General features: G+C 44.3%; 1 protein-coding gene across 4 annotated transcripts; it reads left to right on the top strand.

The window, feature by feature from the left end:
* Positions 1–54: 54 nt before the first annotated feature.
* On the top strand, positions 55–23,472 carry aimp1a (aminoacyl tRNA synthetase complex interacting multifunctional protein 1a). 4 transcript variants are annotated; one of them, XM_055924050.1, is made up of 7 exons: positions 55–153; positions 8,478–8,620; positions 8,957–9,070; positions 11,263–11,430; positions 13,794–13,993; positions 17,410–17,578; positions 22,713–23,044. In XM_055924050.1, the coding sequence occupies exons 2-7, from the start codon at positions 8,512–8,514 to the stop codon at positions 22,913–22,915; spliced, it is 963 nt and encodes a 320-aa protein (XP_055780025.1). In that variant the 5' UTR covers positions 55–153; positions 8,478–8,511; the 3' UTR covers positions 22,916–23,044. The 4 variants fall into 4 exon arrangements, with proteins under 4 accessions (XP_055780025.1, XP_055780023.1, XP_055780022.1 ...); XM_055924048.1 differs by lacking the exons at positions 55–153; positions 22,713–23,044 and adding exons at positions 446–567; positions 23,061–23,472; XM_055924047.1 differs by lacking the exon at positions 55–153 and adding an exon at positions 461–567 and having other exon boundaries at positions 22,713–23,041.
* The last annotated feature ends 3,705 nt before the right edge of the window (positions 23,473–27,177 follow it).

Here is a 27,177-nt window from a genome sequence, read left to right as displayed (position 1 = left end):
ACCAATGACGTCAATTTTCAGCGACGAAGCTTTAGCTGTCAAAATTATTTGTAAACATTGCAACCTTGCTTACTAATAAACCGGTGTTAGTAGCTTTTGGTTAAATGTATCTATTGCTTAGTGTTTATATTGACAAACCAAAGGATATAACAGGTATCTTACTTTATCTGCGTGTCTTTATTTTCTATGCCTGATCAAATCTCATAAACAATGTTTCTACAAAAAGAACCAAAAATTCGTAGTACGATTCTTGCTATGTTTTTATTTTGTATTAGCTCGAAATGTAATTAACTAATTGCTTCTGAATGTCAAACAATGTATACATTTACTGGTTACGCAGGCACTAGCAAGTTGCCCCCAAAAATGATCATGAGCGTATAAACTGTGCAACTGCGGCGCATATATGAAATGTCTAATCATATGGATAGAGATTGCATGCCAGTAGGCCCGAGCTAGCCAGATGGTATGCAAACCAGTGACAATGCGCATGGGACTACGTGGGTCTTTTCTCGAACAGCTGTGGGTATTCGAAACGTGTGAGTCACAGGCAGGCGGTCACAGTTTGATGTAAGTTGAATGCTTGTTTATTTCTGATCTTTAGTATATTTTTCAAATCAGCCAGTTATTTCTAAATTCCTGGTATTTTAGCGTTAGAACGATGTAACCCCTATTGCTAAACTGAGCTAGCTAACGCCAATACTGTTATTTCACCACAGATACAACTATCTAACTAACGTTAAGCCGGCATGTGCACACGTTTCCTGTAAAAAAAGAAAAAGCATATGTATAATTTCAAGGAACTTTATTTACAAGACATAAAGTGAATTGTGTCCCTTGCTATGAAATACATGTCAGAGTAATTTTTTGGTCAAAATCACACCAAATTCTTGTGAAGTTAGACAGCGGGCTGCCATTAGACCACGCACTTCATGCAAGACTTCTTACACAGCAGGAATATGTTGCGGTTTGGGTAAAAGTGTACATTTTTATAGCGAGGGACACATTTCACTTTACGTCTGGTAAGTAGGGTTCCTAGAGATTATACAGGTGTTTTTGTTGACAGGAAAGCCGGCTATAGTTGGATATTCGATATATATTCGATATTCGATGTAGTTTTCCTTACGTCCACCAACATCAGTTAGGGACCGTCTACAAAGTGACAAATCGAATAAATAAAAATTCAATAGCTCTTTGACCATTACTCCTAAAACTTTGAAACTGGTTCTAGCTGACCCAATGGCAGAGACACCTATTGGACACACTTTTTTGTCGATTTACATCTCACACTGTTTAAAATGTATTTATTAAAAAAATTGAAATTCAACAGCACCTTGGTCATGTGACCCACACACCTCAAACAAAGTTCATAATGTACACAGTGGGCCTACACATTGCACACCCTTTTTGACCAAGGAGCTATTGAAATTCAAATGGGAAAAAAGTTTGTACTTTGTTTACGGCCCATAACTTATTCAAGTAGGAATACGGAATGCTGTTTACATTTCCACATGTTTATTAGCTTTGGAAAGCAAATTAATTTCCAAATTGTGGAATTATGACCAGTGGAATGTTATGCGGAATTTTTCCAACAACATGACACTTTTTTGGAGTCTGTGGCTCAAGTGGTTTTAAAGCTATTGAGGTTTGAAAGTGTGACTATCCAACCTGAAACTGTCTTTACTTCGGTGGATTATTTTCCATCGCCACCCACCAATAATAGGCAATATGCACAGCTCAGGAAGTCCAACCAAGGATGCATTTGTAAATTCACAGAATAACTGATGAATTTACGAACACGCAACACCCATTGAATATGACCGGTGTCAGTAAACGCCTACAAAAAAAATTAATTCAATTGTTGCCGGCATCACAGTTACAGTAACCAACGCTCTAAATAACATGAAAACAAAACTCCTACTTGTACTAGGCCTATCACCCAACTGTGAAAACAGAGCTAGCTTCTACTTGTACTAGGCCTATCACCCAACTGTGAAAACAGAGCTAGCTTCTACTTGTACTAGGCCTATCACCCAACTGTGAAAACAGAGCTAGCTCCTACTTGTACTAGGCCTATCACCCAACTGTGAAAACAGAGCTAGCTTCTACTTGTACTAGGCCTATCACCCAACTGGGAAAACAGAGCTAGCTCCTACTTGTACTAGGCCTATCACCCAACGCCTGGGTTATTCCTTGAAGATGGTCCTGTGTCTGTTGTGTTGTCCATGTCCCCCTAAAATGAGGTGAAAAGAAAAACAGCCTTTAGGGATAAGTGAAACATTTCTCTGGCATGTCGTCTCTTAGACCTTCCCATAGAGACCTGGAACAAGGCACAGTTTAATATCAGACTAGGCTATATTATATTGGCCACCAGCTGACCAATAGGTTATTCATCAATCTGTCTTCTGATGTTAAGTTAGTCAAGACTCCTGAACGTTGGCTATTTGACTAGTATATTGGTTGTTGTTCCTTGGCATTCAAATGCCTACATAGACTGTTCCATAGACTGTTCTCTCTGCAAACGCACAGAAAGCGGTACCGATGTACCAAGTCTGGGACCAACATGACCCAGAACAGCTTCTACCCCCAAGCCATAAAACTTTGAAATAGTTAGTCCGGGTAGCTATTGGTTAACTATTTAACTATCTGCATTGACCCTTTATGATTCATCACATATGCTGCTGTTACTGTTTATTATCTATCTTGTTGCCTAGTCACTTTATCCATACCTATATGTACATATCTACCTCAACTACCTCGTACCCCTGCACATCGTCTCGGTTACTGGTACCCCGTGTACATAGCCAAGTTATCATTTCTCATTGTATATTTATTCATTGTGTTATTATTTTTCTATTATTTCTCTTTACATTGTTGGGAAGAGCCTGTAAGTCAGCATTTCACTGTTAGTCTACACCTGTTGTTTACAAAGCATGTGACAAATAACATTTGATTTGATATTAATAGGACACTAGTCATATAGTAGATGCCAAAGGGAAGGGGATATGATTTGGCAGCTGCTATCTGTCTGTCACGTGAGTACCAATCTCCCCTAGTCTTTGGTTTCACTCACCATCCCACTCTCCCAATACTAGAATATTACTGGTATTGATACTATTACTGGTAGTGATACAAAGATACCTGATTCTCCATGGCATCAAGGAAAACACAAAACAGACTTACTCTGTGGTCCTTTAATAAAAAAAACTACTGTATGCCAAATATGGTGTGCTACAGGCTGGAAAAGAAACATGTGATTCCATAATACCGCTGAGTATCGTGATACTGGTGTCCTAACAACCGAAGTTAGTGGAGTGTTCAATGTTGCAGAGTAGAAGTGGTTTTGGAGCCAGGTCTAGACTTGTATAGACTTTGAGTTGGAAGTGATGATCGTTATGTTTTATCCTCTCAACCAATGTGCCTGCGCGCAGCTCACCTCGGACTGCTAAAACTGTAACTTAAAGTGGGTACCACCTCAGTGTTCACAGTAAACGCGCGCCGGAAGTTGCACAGAATTTTCGCAATGTTCAAATTTGCGCTCAGCAGGCCTAAAATTTGCTCGGTGCCGAAAAAACTATGAGATGGAACATTACTCTCAAAGCAGTTCTAGTTCCAACGGGCTATCTTGTGAATTGAATGACATCCAGAGACAGTTATGATCAACTCCTCTGTTAAGCTATCTGCTCTGCAGTGTTGTCCAATGTCCACGGTAGGGATACTGACCCCTGGGGGACTCCTTGTTTCTGCCTGGAGGCCCAGCCTGGGGTGCTGTCAGAGGTGGCTCGGCAAGGCCCCACCGCCCCACCCCGGGGCTCATTTTCAGGAGTTGTACAAATGAAAACAGCCCTATAGTGGCGCTCGTAAATTCTTCCACCACAGAGCCCAGTTAAATCGATTCCGAGCCTTCGAGCAAACAAACTTCTTTGATCCCCTATATTATCAACTCCAGCTCTTTTTGTGTTTCTAATTTCCTCATCCCTGACTTTAGTTTTGTTTTCATCTCGCTCCAGCTGTTGTTTTCCAGCGCCACCCTGTACTCGGCCTATGTGTTGGACGTTTTCTTCTCCTCCCTTTTCGCCTGAGCCCTTGTAAAAATCCCCCTCTCTTTTCCTTTGTCAATGGGAGAGGATTGCCAAAGCCTGTACATGTCCAAGGCACATTACACATTACAAGAAAAGCCCTAACTGTCGTCCAGCTGCATTTTGGTTGAGTGGCACGAGGCTGTCGTTTGATCCCTTTTGAACTTTAAAAGTATCCCTAAAACCAAACACACACGTCGCCGATGATGTCTATAATGTGATTTGCCCATTTGTGCCTGTAAAGGAAAAAAACTGAGCAAACAACAAAAAGAGATTTTTTTTTTTTTAAACAGTTTATTTCATTTATTGTCATATGGTTTAGCTTTTTTGCTGTGTCATTGAATAATTCAGTTTGACCGAGTTGACCTGGAGCTTGTCGAGACAATTCTTTGGTTTCCAGACTCAGCACTGAGAAGAAACAGCTCCCTCCTTCCAAGTTGCCAGAGAGAGGGAATGATAGAGGGAGGGGGAAAGAAGGGATAAGCTCATTTATTGACTATCAACATTTTATCCCCTGATTATTATCTTTCTGCTTTTCACCCCATACATACATGTACATAGTACTTCAATCAATCCCCTAACCAAACCTACATGTACATATTACCTCAATAATTCACCCCAACTACCACGTACCCCAGTACACTGACTCTGTGTGTGTGTGTGTGTGTGTGTGTGTGTGTGTGTGTGTGTGTGTGTGTGTGTGTGTGTGTGTGTGTGTGTGTGTATCCTTGTTGTTTAATTTTATTGTGTTACTACTTTCTTTTTACCCATTTGTTAATTTTCCTTCTTTGGAACTGCAGTGTTGGGAAAAGGCTCTTTAGTAAGCATTTCACAATAAAGTCTACACTTGTTGTATTCGGCGTATGTGACAAATAAAATGAGATTTGATTATCTCTACAATGCTTGTGGAAGGAAGCCAGCCTCTTGAATAGGCCGGGCAGCTGTCCCACATGCGCTATTATTATGAGCTAACATGCCTGTGTGCTGTAGCAGCAACCTGGGATTCTCTTGTGGTTGTCTTGTCTTTGGGATACTTCCAACTTCCCAGATTTCCTGATGATATAAGCCTATATATTGCATCCCTCATGTTTTAAATGTCTGTGCTGTACTGTAGCACAGAAATATAATTCTTAGAACATGCTTTCCCATTTAACTGACAGGTGGATTAACACAATTCTATTTCTCATTCTCTATTTCTCATTGTGTCTTGTTGGGGTTGCTTTCCCAAATTTCAGAATGTCTCTGTTTCAAGTGTGTCTTGTTTTTATTTTTATTTTTTTCACCATTATTTAACCAGGTTGGACATTTTGAGAACATGTTCTCATATACAACTGCGACCTGGCCAAGATAAAGCAAAGCAGTGCGACATAAACAACAACACAGAGTTACACATGGAATAAACAAGTGTGCAGTCAATAACACAATAGAAAAAAAAGAGTCTATATACAGTGTGTGCAAATGGCATGAGGAGGTAAGGCAATAAATAGGCCATAGTAGCAAAGTAATTACAATTTAGCAGATTAACACTGGATTGATAGATGATGATGGTGTGTAAGTAGTGATACTGGTGTGCAAAAGAGCAGCAAAGTAAATAAAAACAATATGGTGATGAGGTAGGTAGATTGGGTGGGCTATTTGCAGATGGACTATGTATAGCTGCAGCGATCGGTTAGCTGCTCAGATAGCTGATGTTTAAAGTTAGTGAGGGAAATGTAAGTCTCCAGCTTCGGCGATTTTTGCAATTCGTTCCCGTCACTGGCAGCAGAGAACTGGAAGGAAAGGTGGCCAAATGAGGTGTTGGCTTTGGGGATGACCAGTGAGATATACCTGCTGGAGCGCGTGCTACGGGTGGGTGTTGTTATCGTGACCAGTGAGCTAAGGCGGAGCTTTACCTAGCATAGACTTATAGATGACCTGGAGCCAGTGGGTCGCAGCATACAGGTCGCAGTGGTGGGTGGTATAAGGCACTTTGGTAACAAAACGGATGGCACTGTGATAGACTACATCCAATTTAATGAGTAGAGTAGTGGAAGCTATTTTGTAGATGACATTGCCAAAGTCGAGGATCGGTAGGATAGTCAGTTTTACTAGGGTAATTTTGGCGGCGTGAGTGAAGGAGGCTTTGTTGCGAAATAGAAAGCCAATTCTAGATTTTATTTTGGATTGGAGATGTTTGATATGAGTCTGGAAGGAGAGTTTACAGTCTAGCCAGACACCTAGGTATTTGTCCACGTATTCTAGGTCAGAACCGTCCAGAGTAGTGATGCTAGTCGGGCGGGCGGGTGCGGGCAGCGAACGGTTGAAAAGCATGCATTTGGTTTTGCTAGCGTTTAAGAGCAGTTGGAGGCCACGGAAGGAGTGTTATATGGCATTGAAGCTCGTTTGGAGGTTAGTTAACACAGTGTCCAAAGAAGGGCCAGATGTATACAGAATGGTGTCGTCTGCGTAGAGGTGGATCAGGGAATCACCCGCAGCAAGAGTGACATCATTGATATATACAGAGAAAACAGTCGGCCCGAGAATTGAACCCTGTGGTACCACCATAGAGACTGCCAGAGGTCCGGACAACAGGCCCTCCGATTTTACACACTTAACTCTATCTGCGAAGTAGTTGGTGAACCATGCGAGGCAGTCATTTGAGAAACCAAGGCTATTGAGTCTGCCGATAAGAATACAGTGATTGACAGAGTCGAAAGCCTTGGCCAGGTCGATGAAGACGGCTGCACAGTACTGTCTTTTATCGATGGTGGTTAGGATATCGTTGAGTACCTTGAGCATGGCTGAGGTGCACCTGTGACCAGCTCGGAAACCGGATTGCACAGCGGAGAAGGTACGGTGGGATTCGAAATGGTCAGTGATCTGTTTATTAACTTGGCCTTCAAAGACTTTAGAAAGGCAGGGCAAGATAGATATAGGTCTGTAACAGTTTGGGTCTAGAGTGTCACCCCCTTTGAAGAGGGGGATGACCACGGCAGCTTTCCTATCTTTAGGGAGCTCAGATGATATGAAAGAGAGGTTGAACATGCTGGTAATAGGGGTTGCAACAATGGCGGCAGATAATTTTAGAAAGAGAGGGTACAGATTGTCTAGCCCAGCTGATTTGTACGGGTCCAGGTTTTGCAGCTCTTTCAGAACATTTGCGATCTGGATTTGGGTGAAGGAGAAGCTGGAGAGGCTCGGGCAAGTAGCTGCGGGGGGTGCGGAGCTGTTGGCCGGGGTTGGGGTAGCCAGGAGGAAAGCATGGCCAGCCGTAGAGAGATGCTTATTGAAATGTTCTATTATCATGGATTTATCGGTGGTGACCGTGTCACCTAGCCTCAGTGCAGTGGGCAGCTGGGAGGGGGTGCTCTTGTTCTCCATGGACTTTACAGTGTCCCAAATCTTTTTGGAGTTAGAGCTACAGGATGCACATTTCTGTTTGAAAAAGCTAGCCTTGGCTTTCTTGACTAACTGTGTGTATTGGTTCCTGACTTCCCTGAGAGGTGTATTTGGAGGGTATGGAAATCTCCACATTTTTGGTGGCCTTCCTAAGCCAGGATTCAGACACGGCAAGGACATCAGGGTTGGCGTAGTGTGCTAAAGCAGTGAGTAAAACAAACTTAGGGAGGAGGATTCTGATGTTAACATGCATGAAACCAAGGCTTTTTCGATTACAGAAGTCAACAAATGAAAGTGACTGGGGTCACGCAGGGCCTGGGTTAGCCTCCACATCACCCGAGGAACAGAGAAGGAGTAGGATGAGGGTACGGCTAAAGGCTATCAAAACTGGTCGTCTAGTGCGTTGGGGACAGAGAATAAAAGGAGCAGATTTCTGGGCGTGGTAGAATAGATTAAGGGCATAATGTGCTGACGGGTATGGTGGGGTGCGGGTACAGTGGAGGTAATCCCAGGCACTGAGTGATGATAAGAGAGGTTGCATCTCTGGACATGCTGGTTATACTGTGTGAGGTCACCGCATGTGTGGGAGGTGGGACAAAGGAGGTATCTAAGGCATGTACAGTGGGACTAGGGGCTCCACAGTAAACTAAAACAATGATAATTATCCTAAACAACAGTATACAAGGCATATTGACATTTGAGAGAGACAAAGCGAGGCATAAAGCAATCACAGGTGTTGATTGGGAGAGCTAGCTAAGACAACAACGGGTAAGACAACAACAGCTAATCAGCTAAGACAACAGGGAAAATGGCGATGAATGGGCAGAGAGGATTGGTTAACTACACACAGGGCCTGAGTTCGCGGCTAGGGCCGACAGATAAACAAAAGTAAACAAAGTGGAGTACCGTGATAAATGAACAGTCCAGCAGGCATCAGCTATGTAGCCAAGTGATCATAGGGTCTAGTGTACAACAAATACCTGTGGTTCTTTCTCACTGGTAGGTTTTGTTTTCTGGTTCCAGGTTCCTAGTATCACGCTCCCTACCCCTGGTCAAGATGTCGGGTCACACTCCCTCCGTGATGAGGCTGGAACAGCGGGCAGCCGAGGCCGACCACATTATAGACTACCTCAAACAGCAGGTCCAGCTGCTCAAGGAGAAAGCCAGTAAGAGATACCAAAAGCGTGCACACACACAGAAACACACACACAGAAACACACACACAGACACAAGTAAACATAGAGATGCATGCGCACACTCAATCTCAAGCAGAGTATGGGGTCAAATGTATTCCTCAAGTTGTTGAAATTCCTCCTAAAAAGACACTCACTTTTTGAGTTTGACCTCAACTCTACATGAGTGCACATTCTCAGGGCGAAGTAGCCTAGCTGGAGAAACGGTTTAAAGCCAATGTTGGGGAGGGAAAGAAGCTGTAGGCTAAAACGAAATGATACATGTTTGACCCTATAGAATTCTGACAGGAGCTTTCTGTCTGAACATAGAGGTGCAGGCCACCGTCAGAGAAGAGAAGAAACTGATGGTGGAGAACACCAAGCTGAAGAGGGACATCGAGCAACTGAAGCAAACACTGCTGGAGAAGGAGAAGAGCAGAGGAGGTACGTAGTTTGTTGGTGACAGATTTCCATCCTCTGTCACATCCTGTTTAACTTCTGCTATGACCTCCTCTGAGATTAAATACTGATGCTGTTCAGACTGCGATTGAGCAGAACTTAATTTTTCCTGAGGGGAACCTCATTCTTCAAAGAACAGACGCCATTCCTTTGGTACGGCCTTGATGTTATCAACCACATAGCTATAGCTAGCTGTAGGGTAAAGTTCTCACACTTGAGTGGTTGACGGTGTCTGAGGCAACTCATTAGCGACACATTGTTTGTTTAGCTGTATTAGTAACAGTCCTAGATCTTAATAAAATGCCTTCTCGTCTCATTCTAATATTACAACCAGACCTTCTTTTTTTTTTACTATCAAAGTTCAAACAAATAATTGAACTCAAGGGCCCAAGTATGTCCATCATTAGAGCCATGATGGGGGGTACTAGGCTACCCCCCAACTGCCAAAATCAAACGGCATGCCGTCTGCGTGACTGGCGGCCTACTACAACCCTGTTGTGATATGGCGCCTCTGTCATGCATTAACATACAAGGGCAAACAGTCTCTGGGATCATTAACACGTCAGTAATGGCTTCCAGAGAGGAGAACTAGGTGGTAAGAAACCAGAGGAGTCGTACAAATAGGCAGTGTAGCCCTCATCAAAAGGCTATCTCTACATGTTATTTTTGGAGCGCTCAGGAATGTGTGCGAAAAGGACTGCAGGATTATGTTTTAAGTTTTTCCACGTATCCAATTCCGCTGTTTATTTTTGGTATTTGTTTCAATGGGGGTCTGTGACGCTGAAAATAAGCTAAATCACAGTTTTGTTATGGAGATGACTGACTGACGTAAAGTAAAGACCTTCATGGGTACTGTCTGGGCATTTTGAGCAACAGAGAACAACATGGCAAGAGCAGGAGGAACGACAGCATTTTTTAAAGGTTAATTGCCATGTTGTTTTAAAGGTAACCTTTTAAGTTCCGAACCTCAGCTCTCAACATTAGATTTAAAACGTGGATAAAGTATGACTTTACGTCCAAATTTCAACCTGAAATGATGGGTTCCCCACCCAAAAAAAATCTGGAGATTGATTGAGGAGATTTAAAACTATATTTCCTTGTTTTCCGAGTTGCCATGGACACTGTCATTTTTCAATCAAAACAAGCTTTAGGAGGCTGGTCTTTCCTCCCATTGGGTCTTTGAATAAGGTTTTCTCTATCATTAAGTAAAATTATGTTGCTGAAACTAATTAGGCAAAGTACAGCTCCATGAAGAGCCTTCATATCCAACGATCCCTCGCCGTCATTCTCAATTCAAAGTACCATTTGTCAGGGTCGATGGCTTCGTTATACCCCTTTCATACTATCGTACCCACCCAAACCATACTGCCCGGGTTCGGATATTTTATTTTCACATTGTTCTTTCTTGAACGATTCCAGCAACTATGGTGGATGCATAGCCAGGCCAGCTCAGTATGGCTTGGCTCAGTAGTGTGAAAAAGGATATTAATGCCTCTGGGTTCAAAAGCAAAATATCCAACCTGATGATATATTGTGTATTGGAACTTGCTACAGTATCAAACAGCCTATCTGCACGGTAATGCAGAGGAGCGTTCAACTCCAGTTCTGCTGGCTTTTATCCATCCCTTATAATCAGCCTCTGATCTCCACGTTACAAACCAGTTCCCTGGATTCTAACCAGTAGCCTCAAAATAAAACCAGCAGTACTGCTGTAACTGGAGGTGAATATCCTCTCACATGGCTCAGTGGGTTAGTTACAGCATAGTGCCGGCAACACCAGGGTTCTGGGTTCAATTCCCGCATGGGCCAGATGTACTTAATTCATCTATCACTGTCAACTGTAAGGCAACATTCCAATATCCATACTAGCATACCACTTAGCATGTGTCCAATATTGTATGCTAGTGTGACTATTAGAACAGAATTTAAGGGCTCTATTCAATTTGCATCGTGGAAATTCAGCTTTACAGCGGGATTGAAATTTAAAGGCAATGTTCCTATTTTAGCGGAGACTGCATTCATGGTAAACGCTGCTTATGTCGGCTCAATCGGAAATTACCTTTTAAGTTTGTGTTGCGAAATCTGTAATGCTTCAGCTTTACAGACTGAATATTGCCCAAAGTCTCTATTGGATAAAAGTGTTAAATTAATCTTCTCTCTGTTTTTTCCTTCTGCAGTGAGGGAGGTGGCCATGCCAACCGCAGGAGACTCGAGTGTCCAGTGTGCCGCCAAGTCCACACCTCCTCAGCCCTCATCCCCAGCAAGGTCCTCCACCTCTGCTGTTGCCACTGCCAGCCCCCCTCCCAAAAACAGCGAGGGCAAGAAGAATAGACCAGAGAAAAAGGGTAAAGCAAAGCAAGAAGTGACTTGTTGTTGAAATTGCAGGGCCCTTCCACATCTGTGATTTCACACACTCATAATTGTCAAACCCCTCAACGTTCCACCACACTAAAGTGAAATATGTCATATTTGGTTTTTCGATTTGTCAGCAAAAATTGAAGTAGGCCTAAGCGCCTCTTCAATGACAATTTGAGTTGAAGTGCTCCATGATTTAGCTTTGGGATGTTTTTTTTTGTCTGCACTTCTCTGGCATTTCTTTCCATTTGGAACGCAAGCCCTTGTCTTAGATCCAGCGTTTCCATCAATGCCTGTCTGGATGCAGCGATCTGTCTGTACTTTAATGGCCATTTGTGATTTCTCAGGCAGGTATTCTCCATCTGAATTTGTAATATTTGGCGATAATGGACGAAAGGCACAAGGGGAAACTGCAAATAGAGGGGATCCGTTTCAAACTTTGGCCTAACGTTTCAATTTCCAACATTACAGATGGGCCTTTTCCCAAAACAAATTATCTTTCTCCGAAATCTTTCTGTGATTTATCCTGAAGTAGATTTTTAACCTTGATGATTTAAAAAAAAAAATATATAAAAATTCAGTAACTTGTTTCGGTGATGAGAAAATAGTCTTAGCAGAAGTGTCAATGCTGTAATGGGAGACAGGCAGAATTCCAGTTTGGATGTTTCTATTGTGTCGACGTCATTCATCTTGAGGCTTTGCACAACCTCTCCAGGGCTAAACCAGAGATGCTCTAATGCAGTATAATACAACATGCTGTTCATTTCCTCTGTCAAATTAGATCTAAAAACGTCTTTCCAGCTAAATGATTGAAATGCAGCGGTGTTGGGTTTTATTCTTTTGAACTTTTTCTGGTTTATTGTTAAAATTATATTCTATTTACAATAAATCAGTCGAAGCCTCGTTCCACTCAGACGTCAAACCCAGCCGGACTAATTAACTGTCGCGGCAACAAATTGGGAATGATCTTCCCCAGATTATTTACAAGGTTATAATTCAGAGAAGAAGAGAATGCTTTGCGATGTAGACTGAACCGGTTTGTATCTGGCTTTTCTGACTGCCAGATGTCAATGGAAAACAGAGCAGTAAATATGTGATAGTGTTTGGTTTTTATGTCCACTGTTGCGGATTGCTTTGTTTTAGTATGTGTGGATATCCTCGTTTTCACACAAAGGCTTTGATGTGACTGTGTTCGCACCTCATCTAAACAATCATCGCCTGGCAATCAAATCGATCAGCCGGCCCGTGGTGTGGTGCACTGCTGCTCAGGGGCCAGGCGGATGACGTCACACATCAATACGCTGTTTTCCTAACAGTGCAGAAGTTTTTAAGTAGGTAGCCCAGAGGTTAGAGAAGCGGACCAGTAGGTTGCTGGTTCGAGCCATCGGGTAGTTGAGCTCCCAACTGGAAGGTTCCCACCATCTAGGAAAGAAATGAAGGAGACGAGACTAGGAGACGAGACCACTTCATACTATCCACCCCATATCATATGAAGCGTCTGGCACGCAACAACACCCTAGTGTCCGTGAAAAGCCTGTCGGAGCCTATGTTTTAACAGTGGGTATTGATGTTGATATTTGCTTTAAGTGTCCTCAGAATTCTGGTGAGTTGTGGAAAAGTAAATGTACTATTATTTAACGCCTGCGGTGATCACAGTCAAAAATGCCACGCTGGGGCTTCAGAGTCGCCGCGCAGATTTGTTTTCACTTTGGGGTAAATTGGATCAGAACAGTCAAGATGGCTGAACCACTCAGCATAGTTTCCACACAGACTAGGTTCAAATGGATCCTAATGAGTCCCCAGGGAACACTACCATAGCAGTGGGCTGAACATAATCTCAAAGAAGTCTTGCATTAGATGCCTGGAAAAAATATATTCTCTGCTGGACCTTTTAATGTAATAAAGGCAGGGAGTCAGTATGCCATCCCTGAACCCAGTCTGGAATACTATACCTTCTGTGGCAGAGCCTGTATTGTATCTTATAGAAATAATAAATACCATTTGAACAGACGCCTTTATCCAAAGCGACTTAGTCATTCTTGCATAATATTTACGTATGGTTGGTCCCATTAATCAGACCCACTATCCTGGCGTTGCAAGCGCTATGCTCTACCAACTGAGCTACAGAGGACCACAGTCACACAGCTACAGAGGACCACAGTCACACAGCTACAGAGGACCACAGTCACACAGCTACAGAGGACCACAGCTTTGTCAAGAACTACTTTACATGCCAGTCAGACAAACTCACTCTTATCCAAAAGTGACTTAACTACAAGTTCATATTGGGTGTCTCTGTCTGTCTGTCTCTGTCTGTGGTTTAACCCTTTCCTCTCTGTGTGTCCTATCACAGAGAAGGGAGAGAAGAAGCCTGTGGCCACTCAGGAGGAGGCTAAGGTGGACGTGTCACGTCTGGACATGAGGGTGGGACGCATCGTCATGGCCGAGAAGCACCCGGACGCCGACTCACTCTATGTGGAGCAGGTGGATGTGGGAGAGGCAGCCCCCAGGACGGTGGTCAGCGGGCTGGTCAAGCACATACCCATAGATCAGGTACTGGAATGCACAGCCTAGTACCAACACAGCCTAGTACCAACACAGTCTAACACCGGCAACTGCCCAACCAAATGTCAGATCCGCTCTGAAAAATCAGATCAGCTCTGAATAAGATCCGATGTGAAAAGATCTGATGTGATTGGTCAAAGGACAAATTTGTGGGGGAAAAGTTCAGAATTGGGTTACCTGTCTAAATGCAGCCAAAGAGCCTCATAATGTCAAGTATTCACGTAAGGCCTGTGTCAGTCAGACAACTCGTCGGGCTGTTACCAGACCGACTCGTCGGGTTGTTACCAGACCGACTCGTCGGGTTGTTACCAGACCGACTCGTCGGGTTGTTACCAGACCGACTCGTCGGGTTGTTACCAGACCGACTCGTCGGGTTGTTACCAGACCGACTCGTCGGGTTGTTACCAGACCGACTCGTCGGGTTGTTACCAGACTGACTCGTCGGGTTGTTACCAGACCGACTCGTCGGGCTGTTACCAGACCAATGCCCCTTTGGAATGTTTTGTGTGTCTGGAACCCAGTCTGCCCACAGACAATACAGAGTAAGACTGTTACTGTACTTAACAGGTACTGGGAGCTTAACGGTCATTCAGGAAGACTTGGGAGGCTGACCTAGTAGACTACAAAGCTCTCTACATGCTTTTGGTAGTCAAATAACATTGGTTTTAAAGATTGCTGTTTTAACACTACTGTGTGGTTGTTTTTTTTGCCTTATTTTCACTACAATAAATTCAGCTGTTTTTATTGGACACACGGGTCCCATAACTCTGGCTAGCCAGGGTCATGTTCTGGGTTTAATAACCCATGTAAAGTGACTACTCCAATGTAGTCTGTCAGGGTTCACGTGACGCTTTTTAATGTCTACGACGTAGGTTTCTGCACACACAGACTTGGTTTTCAGTTAGTTATTGCCCCGGAATTTACGATTTGTCTCAGACGCAAAAGTAATTTGTTTGCGGTCTTATTCACCGAGCACAAGTCCCCGGTTTCTCTTTACAATCAAACCTCTTTTCTCGGTTTGCCTCTTTTGATTCTTCTCCAAAACATAGTGAGTCTTTGTACATCCTGCTTTATATAGACAATGTATGATCCCTATAAATGAAAGCACATGCATGTTGGACTCTTTGTACACAAACACTGTCGGAGTCATATATCTATGGTTCTATGAGAAAAGTAATTGATAATGACATTTTTTATTACATTTTTATATACATTTATTGAAAGACTTGTAGTTCCGTAGCTATCTGCTACATTACTAAGCTAGGGCCTACATTTGTTTGCCTTCTTCCTTCCACACCAGGGCTTGACGAGCAGCCTTCCTCCTTCCACACCGGGGCTTGACGAGCAGCCTTCTTCCTTCCACACCGGGGCTTGACGAGCAGCCTTCTTCCTTCCACACCGGGGCTTGACGAGCAGCCTTCTTCCTTCCACACCGGGGCTTGACGAGCAGCCTTCTTCCTTCCACACCGGGGCTTGACGAGCAGCCTTCTTCCTTCCACACCGGGGCTTGACGAGCAGCCTTCTTCCTTCCACACCGGGGCTTGACGAGCAGCCTTCTTCCTTCCACACCGGGGCTTGACGAGCAGCCTTCTTCCTTCCACACCGGGGCTTGACGAGCAGCCTTCTTCCTTCCACACCGGGGCTTGACGAGCAGCCTTCTTCCTTCCACACCGGGGCTTGACGAGCAGCCTTCTTCCTTCCACACCGGGGCTTGACGAGCAGCCTTCTTCCTTCCACACCGGGGCTTGACGAGCAGCCTTCTTCCTTCCACACCGGGGCTTGACGAGCAGCCTTCTTCCTTCCACACCGGGGCTTGACGAGCAGCCTTCTTCCTTCCACACCGGGGCTTGACGAGCAGCATTTGGACAAGTAGAACCCACAGTTAACAGAATCCTTACTTTTCCTTTCTCGTCAAGTCATTCATTGTGTGAGAGTCAACGTGACGACAGACCATGCATACAAGACATTGAGCCTTCCCTGTTTCAAGGAACATACTGGAGTTTGAAGAACGACATGAGGAGTAAAGCTAAACACTTTCACTGGCAGCCCTGTAGAGGGCCCACTGGCAGCCCTGTAGAGGGCCCACTGGCAGCCCTGTAGAGGGCCCACTGGCAGCCCTGTAGAGGGCCCACTGGCAGCCCTGTAGAGGGCCCACTGGCAGCCCTGTAGAGGGCCCACTGGCAGCCCTGTAGAGGGCCCACTGGCAGCCCTGTAGAGGGCCCACTGGCAGCCCTGTAGAGGGCCCACTGGCAGCCCTGTAGAGGGCCCACTGGCAGCCCTGTAGAGGGCCCACTGGCAGCCCTGTAGAGGGCCCACTGGCAGCCCTGTAGAGGGCCCACTGGCAGCCCTGTAGAGGGCCCACTGGCAGCCCTGTAGAGGGCCCACTGGCAGCACTGTAGATTTGAGTGCCCTGGCAAGTTTGTCCCTTGTAAGTTGGCCGGAATAAGGAAACTTTGGAAACCCAAATTCTAGCGTGTTTGGATTATGTTCAGTTCAGTTCAGTTTTAACCTTTGACAAGTGATTTCAGGCCTCATTGCCATTACATGAAATTGAATGTCAACCCCTCAATTGAGGAAATTACATAATCACAGGGTGAGAGTAGAGCTGTGACATAGACGCACAAAACTTGACTTCTGTAGTCCGCACATCCGACTGATTACAAAACTGACGTCACACACCTAACACACTCTTTCCCCGCTAAGCAAATGGCGATTGAGGAAGAAAAGCTGCCGCAAGAAGGCTGTCAAAACAATGTGTCACACTGAGGGGAATGTATGCAGATTTATGTCAACATTTACTTTTTAAAAGGATGTTTCCAAAATGAAGACATCATTATTTTCCTAGCTGTGACACGCACCATGACTTTGTACACTGTATTCTCTCCATCCTCTTCTCTTTTGATGGAAATGGCTTCTGGCCTTCTCAGAGTTTGGGTAAACCTCCGAGGTCACTCCAGACATGAAAGAATAATGTTGTTTTCTCTCGCTCTTCTTGGTTTCTGAAATAAGGCACACCATACACACAAACCATATGCCGCCGGAGGCAGTCATTTTACATGACAAGATTGGACATGGGGGAATTGTGTGAATAGGATTCTGAAAACCACAGTACTGCAAAGAGATCGAGAGTGGCGACCACACCAATTGGTGTTTTCTCTTCTCAACCAATCAAGTCATAAAGTAGGCCATTCATTCTGAAGACAGCACTGTAAGATGCCCTGTGTGGTTTGTACAGAGTCAAAGCAGCGCTCCGTAATCTCTCTACTAGTGAAACATGTATTCTTTATTTCAATACTTTTTCCTCTTGTCCGTCAGAAGAATGTTAAATATATGTATTTAATATCTCTGTATCTCAGTATAGTTGTAAACCTTTTCCCTTTCTCTTATTACCCCCACCCCCCCAGATGCAGAATCGCATGGCGGTGCTGCTGTGCAACCTGAAGCCAGCTAAGATGAGAGGCGTGGTGTCCCAGGCCATGGTGATGTGTGCCAGCTCCCCAGACAAGGTGGAGATTCTAGACCCTCCCAGCGGTGCCGTGCCCGGGGACAGAGTCATCTTCCAGGGCTTCCCAGGTACTGTAACACCCCTGACCATCTTGGCCCGGATCCACAAAGAGTCTCAGAGTAGGAGTGCTGATCTAGGATCAGTTTGCCTTGTAGATCATAATGAAGAAGATTGTATGGACAGGTCCTAGATCAGCACTCCTTTTCTGAGAGGCTTTGTGAATATGGGCCCTGACCTCTAGGGTCAACTTCATCAGCCTGGTTAAACTAGACTGAATGCTGCACTCAATGGGGAGCACAGTGTTCAGTCTCGTTTAGCCAGGCTACTTTATCATACCCTCTACAGCTCAACCTGCTTTTGACTCTAGACCTGCTTTCAAGCTAATAAGCTAATAAGCTGTAACCAGGAAGTGACTGCCCCCAGAGGCTTGTAGTTTTTCAACTTTTGGAGTTTTCTTTTATGATCTTCAATGTGCAAAAACATAACGTGATGGTCTTCAAGCACAAAAACTTTCTAAAGTGCATCTGGTAGAAGTACATTCATCCTCAAAACCAGATTTGATATCTATCTTAAATGACTGCGTTTTCATGAATTTGATGATAGAATCGCAACGGCCACTTAAAAAAGCATGGGAAACGGAAGTAAAGCGGAAGTAGCCGTCACTTTCACAGGGTATCCTAACCTCGATAACACTTCACATATATCTTTATAAAGGGGGGTTGTCAAAGGTTTATAAGCTGAACAAAAATATAAACGCAACATGTAAAGTGATGGTTTCATGAGCTAAAATAAAAGATCCCAGAATGTTCCATATGTACAAAAAGCTTATTTCTCTCCAATTTTGTGCTCAAATTTGTTTACATTAGTGAGCAGTTCGCCAAGATAATCCATCCACCTGACAGGTGTGGCATATCAAGAAGCTGATTAAACAGCATGATCATTACACAGGTGTGCACCTTAGGCTGGGGACGATAAAAGGCAGCTCTAAAATGTCAGTTTTGGCACACAACAGAATGCCACAGATGTCTCAAGTTTTGAGGGAGCGAGCAATTGGCATTCTGAGTGCATGAATGTCCACCAGAGCTGTTGCCAGAGCGTTTAATGTTAATTTCTCTACCATAAGCCGCCTCCAATGTTATTTTTGAGAATTTGGCAGTATGTCCAACCAGTCTCACAACCGCAGACCATGTGTAACCACGCCAGCCCAGGACCTCAAAATCTGGCTTCTTCACCTGCAGGATCGTCTGAGGCCAGCCACCCTGACCGCTGATGAACTGAGGGGTTTTTCTGTCTGTAATAAAGCCGTTTTTATGGGGAAAATTCTTTCTGATTGGCTGGGTCTGGGCATGGCTGTGAAATCCATAAATTAGGGCCTAATGAATTAATTTGATTTGATTGATGTCCTTATATTAACTCTAACTCAGTAAAATAGTTGAAATTGTTGCATGGTGAGTTTTTATATTTTTGTTCGGTATAAGTAGTTTGTCGACCAATTATTGGTTAGTTCATCTAGTTGGTTCAAATCCAGACCATGTCACTTGGGTAACTGAATTAAATGTGGTAAAGTAGTCGAAGGCTTGATGTTTGCCATTCCACTGGTTAAAATGAAAGTAGCATACAATGAGTGTGGTATGATGGTGGAACACCACGTTAGCTTCAGCTGCATCTGGTGGAATGGGACACAGCCAGTGTGCTCGAGTCATGAATTATTTATTACCAACAAGCCACTTTAGATGACCCAACACTAAAGAACATCAATAGATTCCAACCAAGAGGAAAATGACTGAATGCATTGCCCTGAGCAAAATAACGTGGTTGGCCTTATTGCCTTTACATTTGTACATGAAATGACATGTGAAGAACCAACTGTCCTCTTGCCATCTTTCCACGGGTAACAAAGGCTTTATCTTTGAAGAGAGGAATCACAAAGCCTTCTCAAGACCCCACAGAGTTTTCCTATTGCAGCGTTTACTCCTCTGTTCTCTTTAGTGGTTGGAGCTAAATGGACTGTGACTGTTAACGGAATAGACACGCAAATCAACTCCCTCTGACTAAAGTGTAAGTCAGGTCCTCTTTTCCCACAATCTCACAATTAAATGTAAAGTATATAGTCTTTTTCGTTATGTCGGACCACAGTAAGACTAGCTGCCGCCATTGATGTCGGCTAATGGGGATCCTAATACATCTGAATCCACAACCAAGAGAAGGGAGTTTAGGAGGGGGGAGAGTATTTGAAAGACCCTAAATGCCTTGTTCAAGGACCTAGGACTGGTTTGATTCAGATGTAGAGAATTAAAGAGCTCTTTATACCAAATCACCCAACAAAACACAGCTTATGGAACTCATCATCTTTAACAGAGTGACTATACACTATCCCAGTGCCTTTTCAATGTCATGCCTGGGAAATTAACAGAAACCCGAACTAGAGGAAAGCCTGCCTGAACGTCATAAAATGTCCAACCTCATGCCTCGCCGGATGTTGAAGGGGAAAACTCACCATCGTCAATGTGACTGATTTTTGATTTGTTCTTGTCAGGAGCTAATAAGAAAATATGGTTGTGGGGCTGGCAAAACAAAACGATTGGGGGGGGGGGGGGGGGGGGGGGGGTGCTTGTGCGGTTGTTGGTAGGGAAAAATAACTTAACTGGGAGTTTCCCTGAGATAGAGAGGCTGTGGCGATAGAAAGGGAGAATAGGGACGAGGGAGTGTCCATCACACAGACACCCTTTCATCTTCTCTCTCCTCTCTTCTCCTTCCCTCTCCCGTCCCCTTTCTATTCTCCTCTCCCCTCTCCTTTCTATTCTGCTCCTTCCTCTTCTCCTTCCCTCTCCTCTCTATTCTCCTCTCCCCTCTCCTTTCTATTCTGCTCCTTCCTCTTCTCCTTCCCTCTCCTCTCTATTCTCCTCTCCTCTCCCCTCTCCTTTCTATTCTGCTCCTTCCTCTTCTCCTTCCCTCTCCTCTCTATTCTCCTCTCCTCTCCCCTCTCCTTTCTATTCTGCTCCTTCCTCTTCTCCTTCCCTCTCCTCTCTATTCTCCTCTCCCCTCTCCTTTCTATTCTGCTCCTTCCTCTTCTCCTTCCCTCTCCTCTCTATTCTCCTCTCCTCTCCCCTCTCATTTCTATTCTGCTCCTTCCTCTTCTCTTTCCCACTCCTCTCTATTCTCCTCTCCCCTCTCCTTTCTATTCTGCTCCTTCCCTCTCCTCTCTCCTTCCTCTTCTCCTTCCCTCTCCTCTCTCCTTTCTCTTCTCCTTCCCTCTCCTCTCTCCTTCCTCTTCTCCTCTCATAGCGGCCCTTCCTCAAGCTGTTTGTTTAACGAGGGATCCCCCTCGGCCAAAAATACTTGTTTTACGACTACGCATGTCAATTAGAGCCACATTCAGGTTGGTCGCACAGAGAAGGACCACAGGATGGCAGAGAAGAGAGGGCGATGGAGGGAGGAGGAGGAGATGGGCAGGGGTGCTAAGGCGGTCTCATCGGTTTCTAGCTGTTCTGTACACATGTCTGGATTGTTTAAAAAAACGTAGCCGCGGCGGTGATGGCAAACGCTTTTCCAAACAGGATGTTGTTTACAGTGAGGGTTAAAGGATGATGGACTTGGTTTTAGGTTCATTCCCTCTCTCTTATTTTGATGTCAGCTTTGGTCCCCCAGAATAAGCCTTCCATGTCATAGAATATCCAGCCTCATGTCTCACCTGACGTTGAAGGTGGAAACCCACCACCATCAATGTGACTGATTTTTAGATGTGTTTTTGTCCTGGAGCTAATACAAAAATATGGTTGTGGGGCTGGCAAAACAAAATGTTTTGGGGGGGGTTGAGTCGTGCAGTTGTTGGTAGGGAACAGTACCTGAACTGGGAGTTGGGGAGTGAGTTGTGGGGAGAGAGAGAGGTGGAACATGACAAGAGATTTTCCATCACAGACGCCCCGTCAGGACTGGAGCCCGCTGACATCAGCCTGAGTTCTCCTTTCATCTCCTCTCACCGGCCCCTCCTCAAGCTGTTTGTTTAACGAGCGATCCCACTAGGGCGGTCATTCAATTCCCAGCGGCCAAAAAAACGTGTTTTTTACGACTCTACGCACACAGAGAACGACCACGGAATGGAAGAGAGGAGAGAAGGAGGGAGGAGGCGGGGGTGCTAAGGCGGTCTCGTCGGTTTCTAGCTGTGCTGTACACACCTCTGGGTCGTTAAAAAACATAGCCGGGGCGGTGGTGGCCAACGCTTTTCCAACAAGATGTTGTTGACATTGAGGGATGATGGCCTATTATTCCCTCTTTTTGACATTCCTTCTCTCTTATTTTGATGTCAGCTTTGGTCCCCCAGGATTCCAGATTTTAGGGAGTTGTACTGTTAGCAAAATTTGAGATTCTCCTATGAACTTTCCAGAATTGTGCACTCCTATTTTATAGTGACAGTTCTGTGCTAGCTAGTAGCACCAAGTCAGTAAGTCAGTCCAGCATTGGTCTTGGTGTGGATAGATAACAGTAATTGCTCACACATTCACCAGCCCTAATGAGCATCCGGGTTCCTGTTCAAACTAGAGTGTGTCAAAGCTGGGAAAATTCAACAAAAAAATGTTTGTGATGAGGAGTAGGAAAAGATCACACCCCAACAGAAGCACGTTATGAATCCAATGTGGAGTGCCAGTTATGAATCCATACAGATGCCAAGTTATATCCAAACACTGCCAATAACACAATGCTGAGGTAATGAAGAACTCCCTAACTCCATTAGTTGCCGACAAACATGGATGTTGTATACGTTTTGAATTAGCGCTAAAAGAGTAAAAGCTTCTGTAAAACTTCTGGTTCAGCTTTTTTTACGTTTCAAAATCGACACTACGCCAAGGAAGTACTCCAGCAGCACAAACCAATGGTCTAGCACAAGGCTACAGAAAAGCTAGCAAGGCAGATAAAGTGTTGCCACCATCATCTACTGTGGTTGCCCCTAGAGGCATCATGTCATCGAAATGAAGGAGGCATGTTCCCCCTCAAATTTTATTCATACAAAGATACGAGCAATGCACAATGAGATATTCAATATGGCCCCCTCAAATGATCTAGTGCAAAACACCACTGCATTGCTCCATACAAGGTACGTGGGTCATCATAACTGTCGGAGCTGTCATCTAGTTTCCCTCTCCTATGTTTCCAGGTGAGCCAGACAAGGATCTGTCATCTAGTTTCCCTCTCCTATGTTTCCAGGTGAGCCAGACAAGGAGCTGTCATCTAGTTTCTCTCTCCTATGTTTCCAGGTGAGCCAGACAAGGAGCTGTCATCTAGTTTCTCCTCCTATGTTTCCAGGTGAGCCAGACAAGGAGCTGTCATCTAGTTTCCCTCTCCTATGTTTCCAGGTGAGCCAGACAAGGAGCTGTCATCTAGTTTCTCTCTCCTATGTTTCCAGGTGAGCCAGACAAGGAGCTGTCATCTAGTTTCTCTCTCCTATGTTTCCAGGTGAGCCAGACAAGGAGCTGTCATCTAGTTTCTCCTCCTATGTTTCCAGGTGAGCCAGACAAGGAGCTGTCATCTAGTTTCTCTCTCCTATGTTTCCAGGTGAGCCAGACAAGGAGCTGAACCCCAAGAAGAAGGTGTGGGAGGCGGTGCAGCCGGACCTGAAGACAGACGGCCAGTGTGTGGCCAACTACAAGGGAGCCCCCTTCGAGGTCGCCGGCAAGGGAGTATGCAAAGCTCAGACCATGAGCAACAGCGGCATCAAATAAAGGAAGGCGAATGCAGAGGACGGAGCCGTAGAACTAGAATGGTGGGAAATAGTGGGATTGGGAAACGTGTGAATGACCGCTCCAGTCATTTTATTTCTATAGGTGGAACTAGCGAAGGTCCTTGTTCAGCCTGTGGAACTGCTACTCATCCATGGTGCTGAGGGTGATGGTGATGATGTCGACGGAGCAAAATGAAGTGTTTTGAAGATGTTCAATAAAAAGGTTATCAGTTGGTCTTAAACTCATTGCAGTTGATCTCTTGTTTGGTTCTTCTTTATAAAGCCTGACGTCTGTCGTACAAGACTATACAAGTGTGTTTGCATCCTAGAAATCCTTGATAATGCTCTCTAGCATTCTTAACTCATCCTGCAAGTCACTTTTGTGATTTATTAGTTTGGTTAGTGCTTTGATTTCTCTGGTTCGTTATGAGCCGAAGGAAAGAAATGGGGTTGTCATTCTGCAAAGCCAACAAACAGACGGATCAATTTCACAGATGCTACGCAGCAGGGCTTTTGGATAGTGGGCAATTCCATGGTAACAGAATGATGCTGAGATGCTAAGTTTGGTAACAGAATGACTGTTTGTGCCGTCACAAAGTGGAATTGCCCCAGTACTCAGTCCTTCTACCACCATTCCTGTTCTCACAGTCATTAGCCCGCTCTTTAAGGTTCATTCATTAGCCTGCTCTTTAAGGTTCAGTCATTAGCCTGCTCTTCAAGGTTCAGTCATTAGCCTGCTCTTTAAGGTTAAGTCATTAGCCTGCTCTTTAAGGTTCAGTCATTAGCCTGCTCTTTAAGGTTCAGTCATTAGCCCGCTCTTTAAGGTTCAGTCATTAGCCTGCTCTTTAAGGTTAAGTCATTAGCCTGCTCTTTAAGGTTCAGTCATTAGCCTGCTCTTCAAGGTTCAGTCATTAGCCCGCTCTTTAAGGTTCAGTCATTAGCCTGCTCTTCAAGGTTCAGTCATTAGCCTGCTCTTCAAGGTTCAGTCATTAGCCTGCTCTTCAAGGTTCAGTCATTAGCCTGCTCTTTAAGGTTCAGTCATTAGCCTGCTCTTTAAGGTTCAGTCATTAGCCTGCTCTTTAAGGTTCAGTCATTAGCCTGCTCTTCAAGGTTCAGTCATTAGCCTGCTCTTTAAGGTTCAGTCATTAGCCTGCTCTTTAAGGTTCAGTCATTAGCCTGCTCTTTAAGGTTCAGTCATTAGCCTGCTCTTTAAGGTTCAGTCATTAGCCTGCTCTTCAAGGTTCAGTCATTAGCCTGCTCTTCAAGGCTGTTGCTCAGCCCAGTTTTTCTTTTCAGGATCAAAGTATCCTGTGTTGTTTAATTCTGTTCCTCCCGTTAGGTTTGTTCCCTCTGGGCTTTTGGATCAAACCAATCTGAACACATCTCTTTCAGTGGTACCCCTTCATATGCTACAGCTAAGGTCATGTCCCATGATATGACTTGCACTTGTATTGCCTCGGTTTATTTGAAGGAATCTAATGGTTAACAGAATCACATGTTACCCATTATAAACACAGCACTGGATCATTTTTATATTGATGACATGTTCTGAAAAGAAGGCTCCTGGTACCAGTGTAGTTTGCCTGGTATTAGCATCCAGCCATATCCAGAACATGTACAGAGTTTCCCTCAGGAAAGACCGTCTCCTACCATTACAACACACACATTCCACGACAGCAAAGGAAAATCATTTGATTTCTAACTGACCCAACACCTGAATCAAGGATCTCTTAGTATAATCTCAGGCAATCAGAACAACGACTGGATCAAAAGTTCTAGCTCTCTGACACACCAGAGTGCACTGGGTTCCTCAGCCAGGGACCATACCAGTCTGGGTCCTGGTTCTAGAATGGTCTGGGTCCTGGTTCTAGCAGGGCTGATTCATACGTCCTCATTGCCGGTCTGTTCTCTTGCGTCGATAGTAATCAAGTCCATGTACACGCAGCCTGAACATCTGTAGTTAGACAGAAGAAGCCGAGTGTAGCATAGCCTTGTGTTTAATGTCCCATTCCCTCTGCCCTCCTTTGAGATCTAGCCCATTGGCAGCTTCAGTGTATTTCTGGGTTGTACTGTTCATAGTCGACCACATTTGTAGTTTTCATTATTATACGATGCTCTGTTTAGTGTGTGGACGTCATTCGCATATCTGATGTGATGCATATTGTGAAATAATATATTTTGGATAGTAACCGGACTGAAACAGACTACATGGACTTGCCCGAATGAACATGACCCTCATTCTCCTGTAGGAATGGGCATTTAGACTTAGATGAGTGTCCCAAGACCACTGGGGTAAGGTTGAGACATGGGACACATCTCATCAGTTGGGTCATGAGTGAATGAGAAAGAGAATAGTTTTTTTGGAAATGATTTCATATGCGTAAATAAAATGGTGGAAATCTGACAGTATCTCAGAAGTCAAAATCATCCTTCTACAATTTTGTTTCCAATACCCTCAAAAACATCTCACGTCTCACCCGCAACATTTCACTCAAAGCAACAGATCTGAAAGGACTTGATAGGTGGTGGGAAAAACCTGTTCATATATCAGTAGTTACGAAGAGAAGAAGGGGAGAGCTTTCGAGAGTATCGGAGAGCTTTCGAGAGTATTGGAAAGATTTGGAGAGATTTTGAGAGTATTGGAGAGATTTTGAGAGTATTGGAGAGATTTTGAGAGTATTGGAGAGATTTCGAGAGTATTGGAAAGATTTCGAGAGTATTGGAGAGATTTGGAGAGTATTGGAAAGATTTCGAGAGTATTGGAAAGATTTTGAGAGTATTGGAGAGATTTTGAGAGTATTGGAAAGATTTTGAGAGTATTGGAAAGATTTTGAGAGTATTGGAGAGATTTCGAGAGTATTGGAGAGATTTCGAGAGTATTGGAAAGATTTGGAGAGTATTGGAGAGATTTCGAGAGTATTGGAGAGATTTCAAGAGTATTGGAGAGCAGTGTTGCTGTTGTAGGATTATTTCCTGAGTAATTATTTCATTTTTATGGCAGTTATACTCATTGCTGATATGTTGGGAATTTGTGTTACACTAAATAACTGTTTACCTGGTAACTAATTATCTGTTTTCCTATTGGCAAATGCTTTAATTGTGTAGGGTTAAGCTTTATTGACACAGGAAGTAAAACAGTTCTAGTTCCGGTGGCTGATGGTGTTCAATGTGGTTTGACCATTAAAGCTGCTGAATAGTTATCCGTCTCCACCCAGTCCTGGCTCCTACAGAAAGTCATCCTGCACCTGTACTTGAACCCTCAACTTACTTGGTGATGGAGACACTAAACCATTCCTATCTAATTCCTCCACTTACTATATGTCTGACGGCTATGATGACAGCTATGATGACGGCTATGAGGACGGCTTTGATGGCGGCTATGATGACAGCTATGAGGACGGCTTTGATGATGGTTATGATGACATCTTTGATGACGGTTATGATGACATCTTTGATGATGGTTATGACGGTTATGATGACATCTTTGATGACGGTTATGATGGTTATGATGGCGGCTGTGATGACATCTTTGATGACGGTTATGATGATGGCTTTGATGACGGTTATGATGATGGCTTTGATGGAGGCTATGAGGACAACTATGATGGGAAAGGGGATACCTAGTCAGTTGTTCAACTGAATGCATTCAACTGAAATGTGTCTTCCGCATTTAACCCAACCCCTCTGAATCAGAAAGGTGCGGGGGGCTGCCTTAATTGACATCCACATCCTCCGTGCCCGGGGAGCAGTTGTTGGGGGTTTACTGCCATGCTCAAGGGCAGAACGTCACATTTTTCCACTTTGCCGGCACAGGGAATCTAACTAGCGACCCTTCAGTTACTGGCCTAACACTCTTAACCGCTAGGCTACCTGACAGCTATGACTGGAACACTTCAGTTAGCTTTTTAAACATGTCAGCGCCTAGCATGTCCATGATAGCACAAGTTACTC

Source organism: Salvelinus fontinalis, chromosome 5, assembly GCF_029448725.1.
Source record: "Salvelinus fontinalis isolate EN_2023a chromosome 5, ASM2944872v1, whole genome shotgun sequence".
NCBI lineage: Eukaryota > Metazoa > Chordata > Actinopteri > Salmoniformes > Salmonidae > Salvelinus > Salvelinus fontinalis.
This window is presented reverse-complemented; position numbering and strand designations above follow the sequence as displayed.

Coding starts and splice junctions, on each gene's coding strand:
- aimp1a (XM_055924047.1), top strand. CDS start 461: ATGGTATGCAAACCAGTGACAATGCGCATGGGACTACGTGGGTCTTTT. Junction 568..8,477: donor GCAGGCGGTCACAGTTTGAT/GTAAGTTGAATG, acceptor TTCTGGTTCCAG/GTTCCTAGTATCACGCTCCC. Junction 8,621..8,956: donor GCTGCTCAAGGAGAAAGCCA/GTAAGAGATACC, acceptor GTCTGAACATAG/AGGTGCAGGCCACCGTCAGA.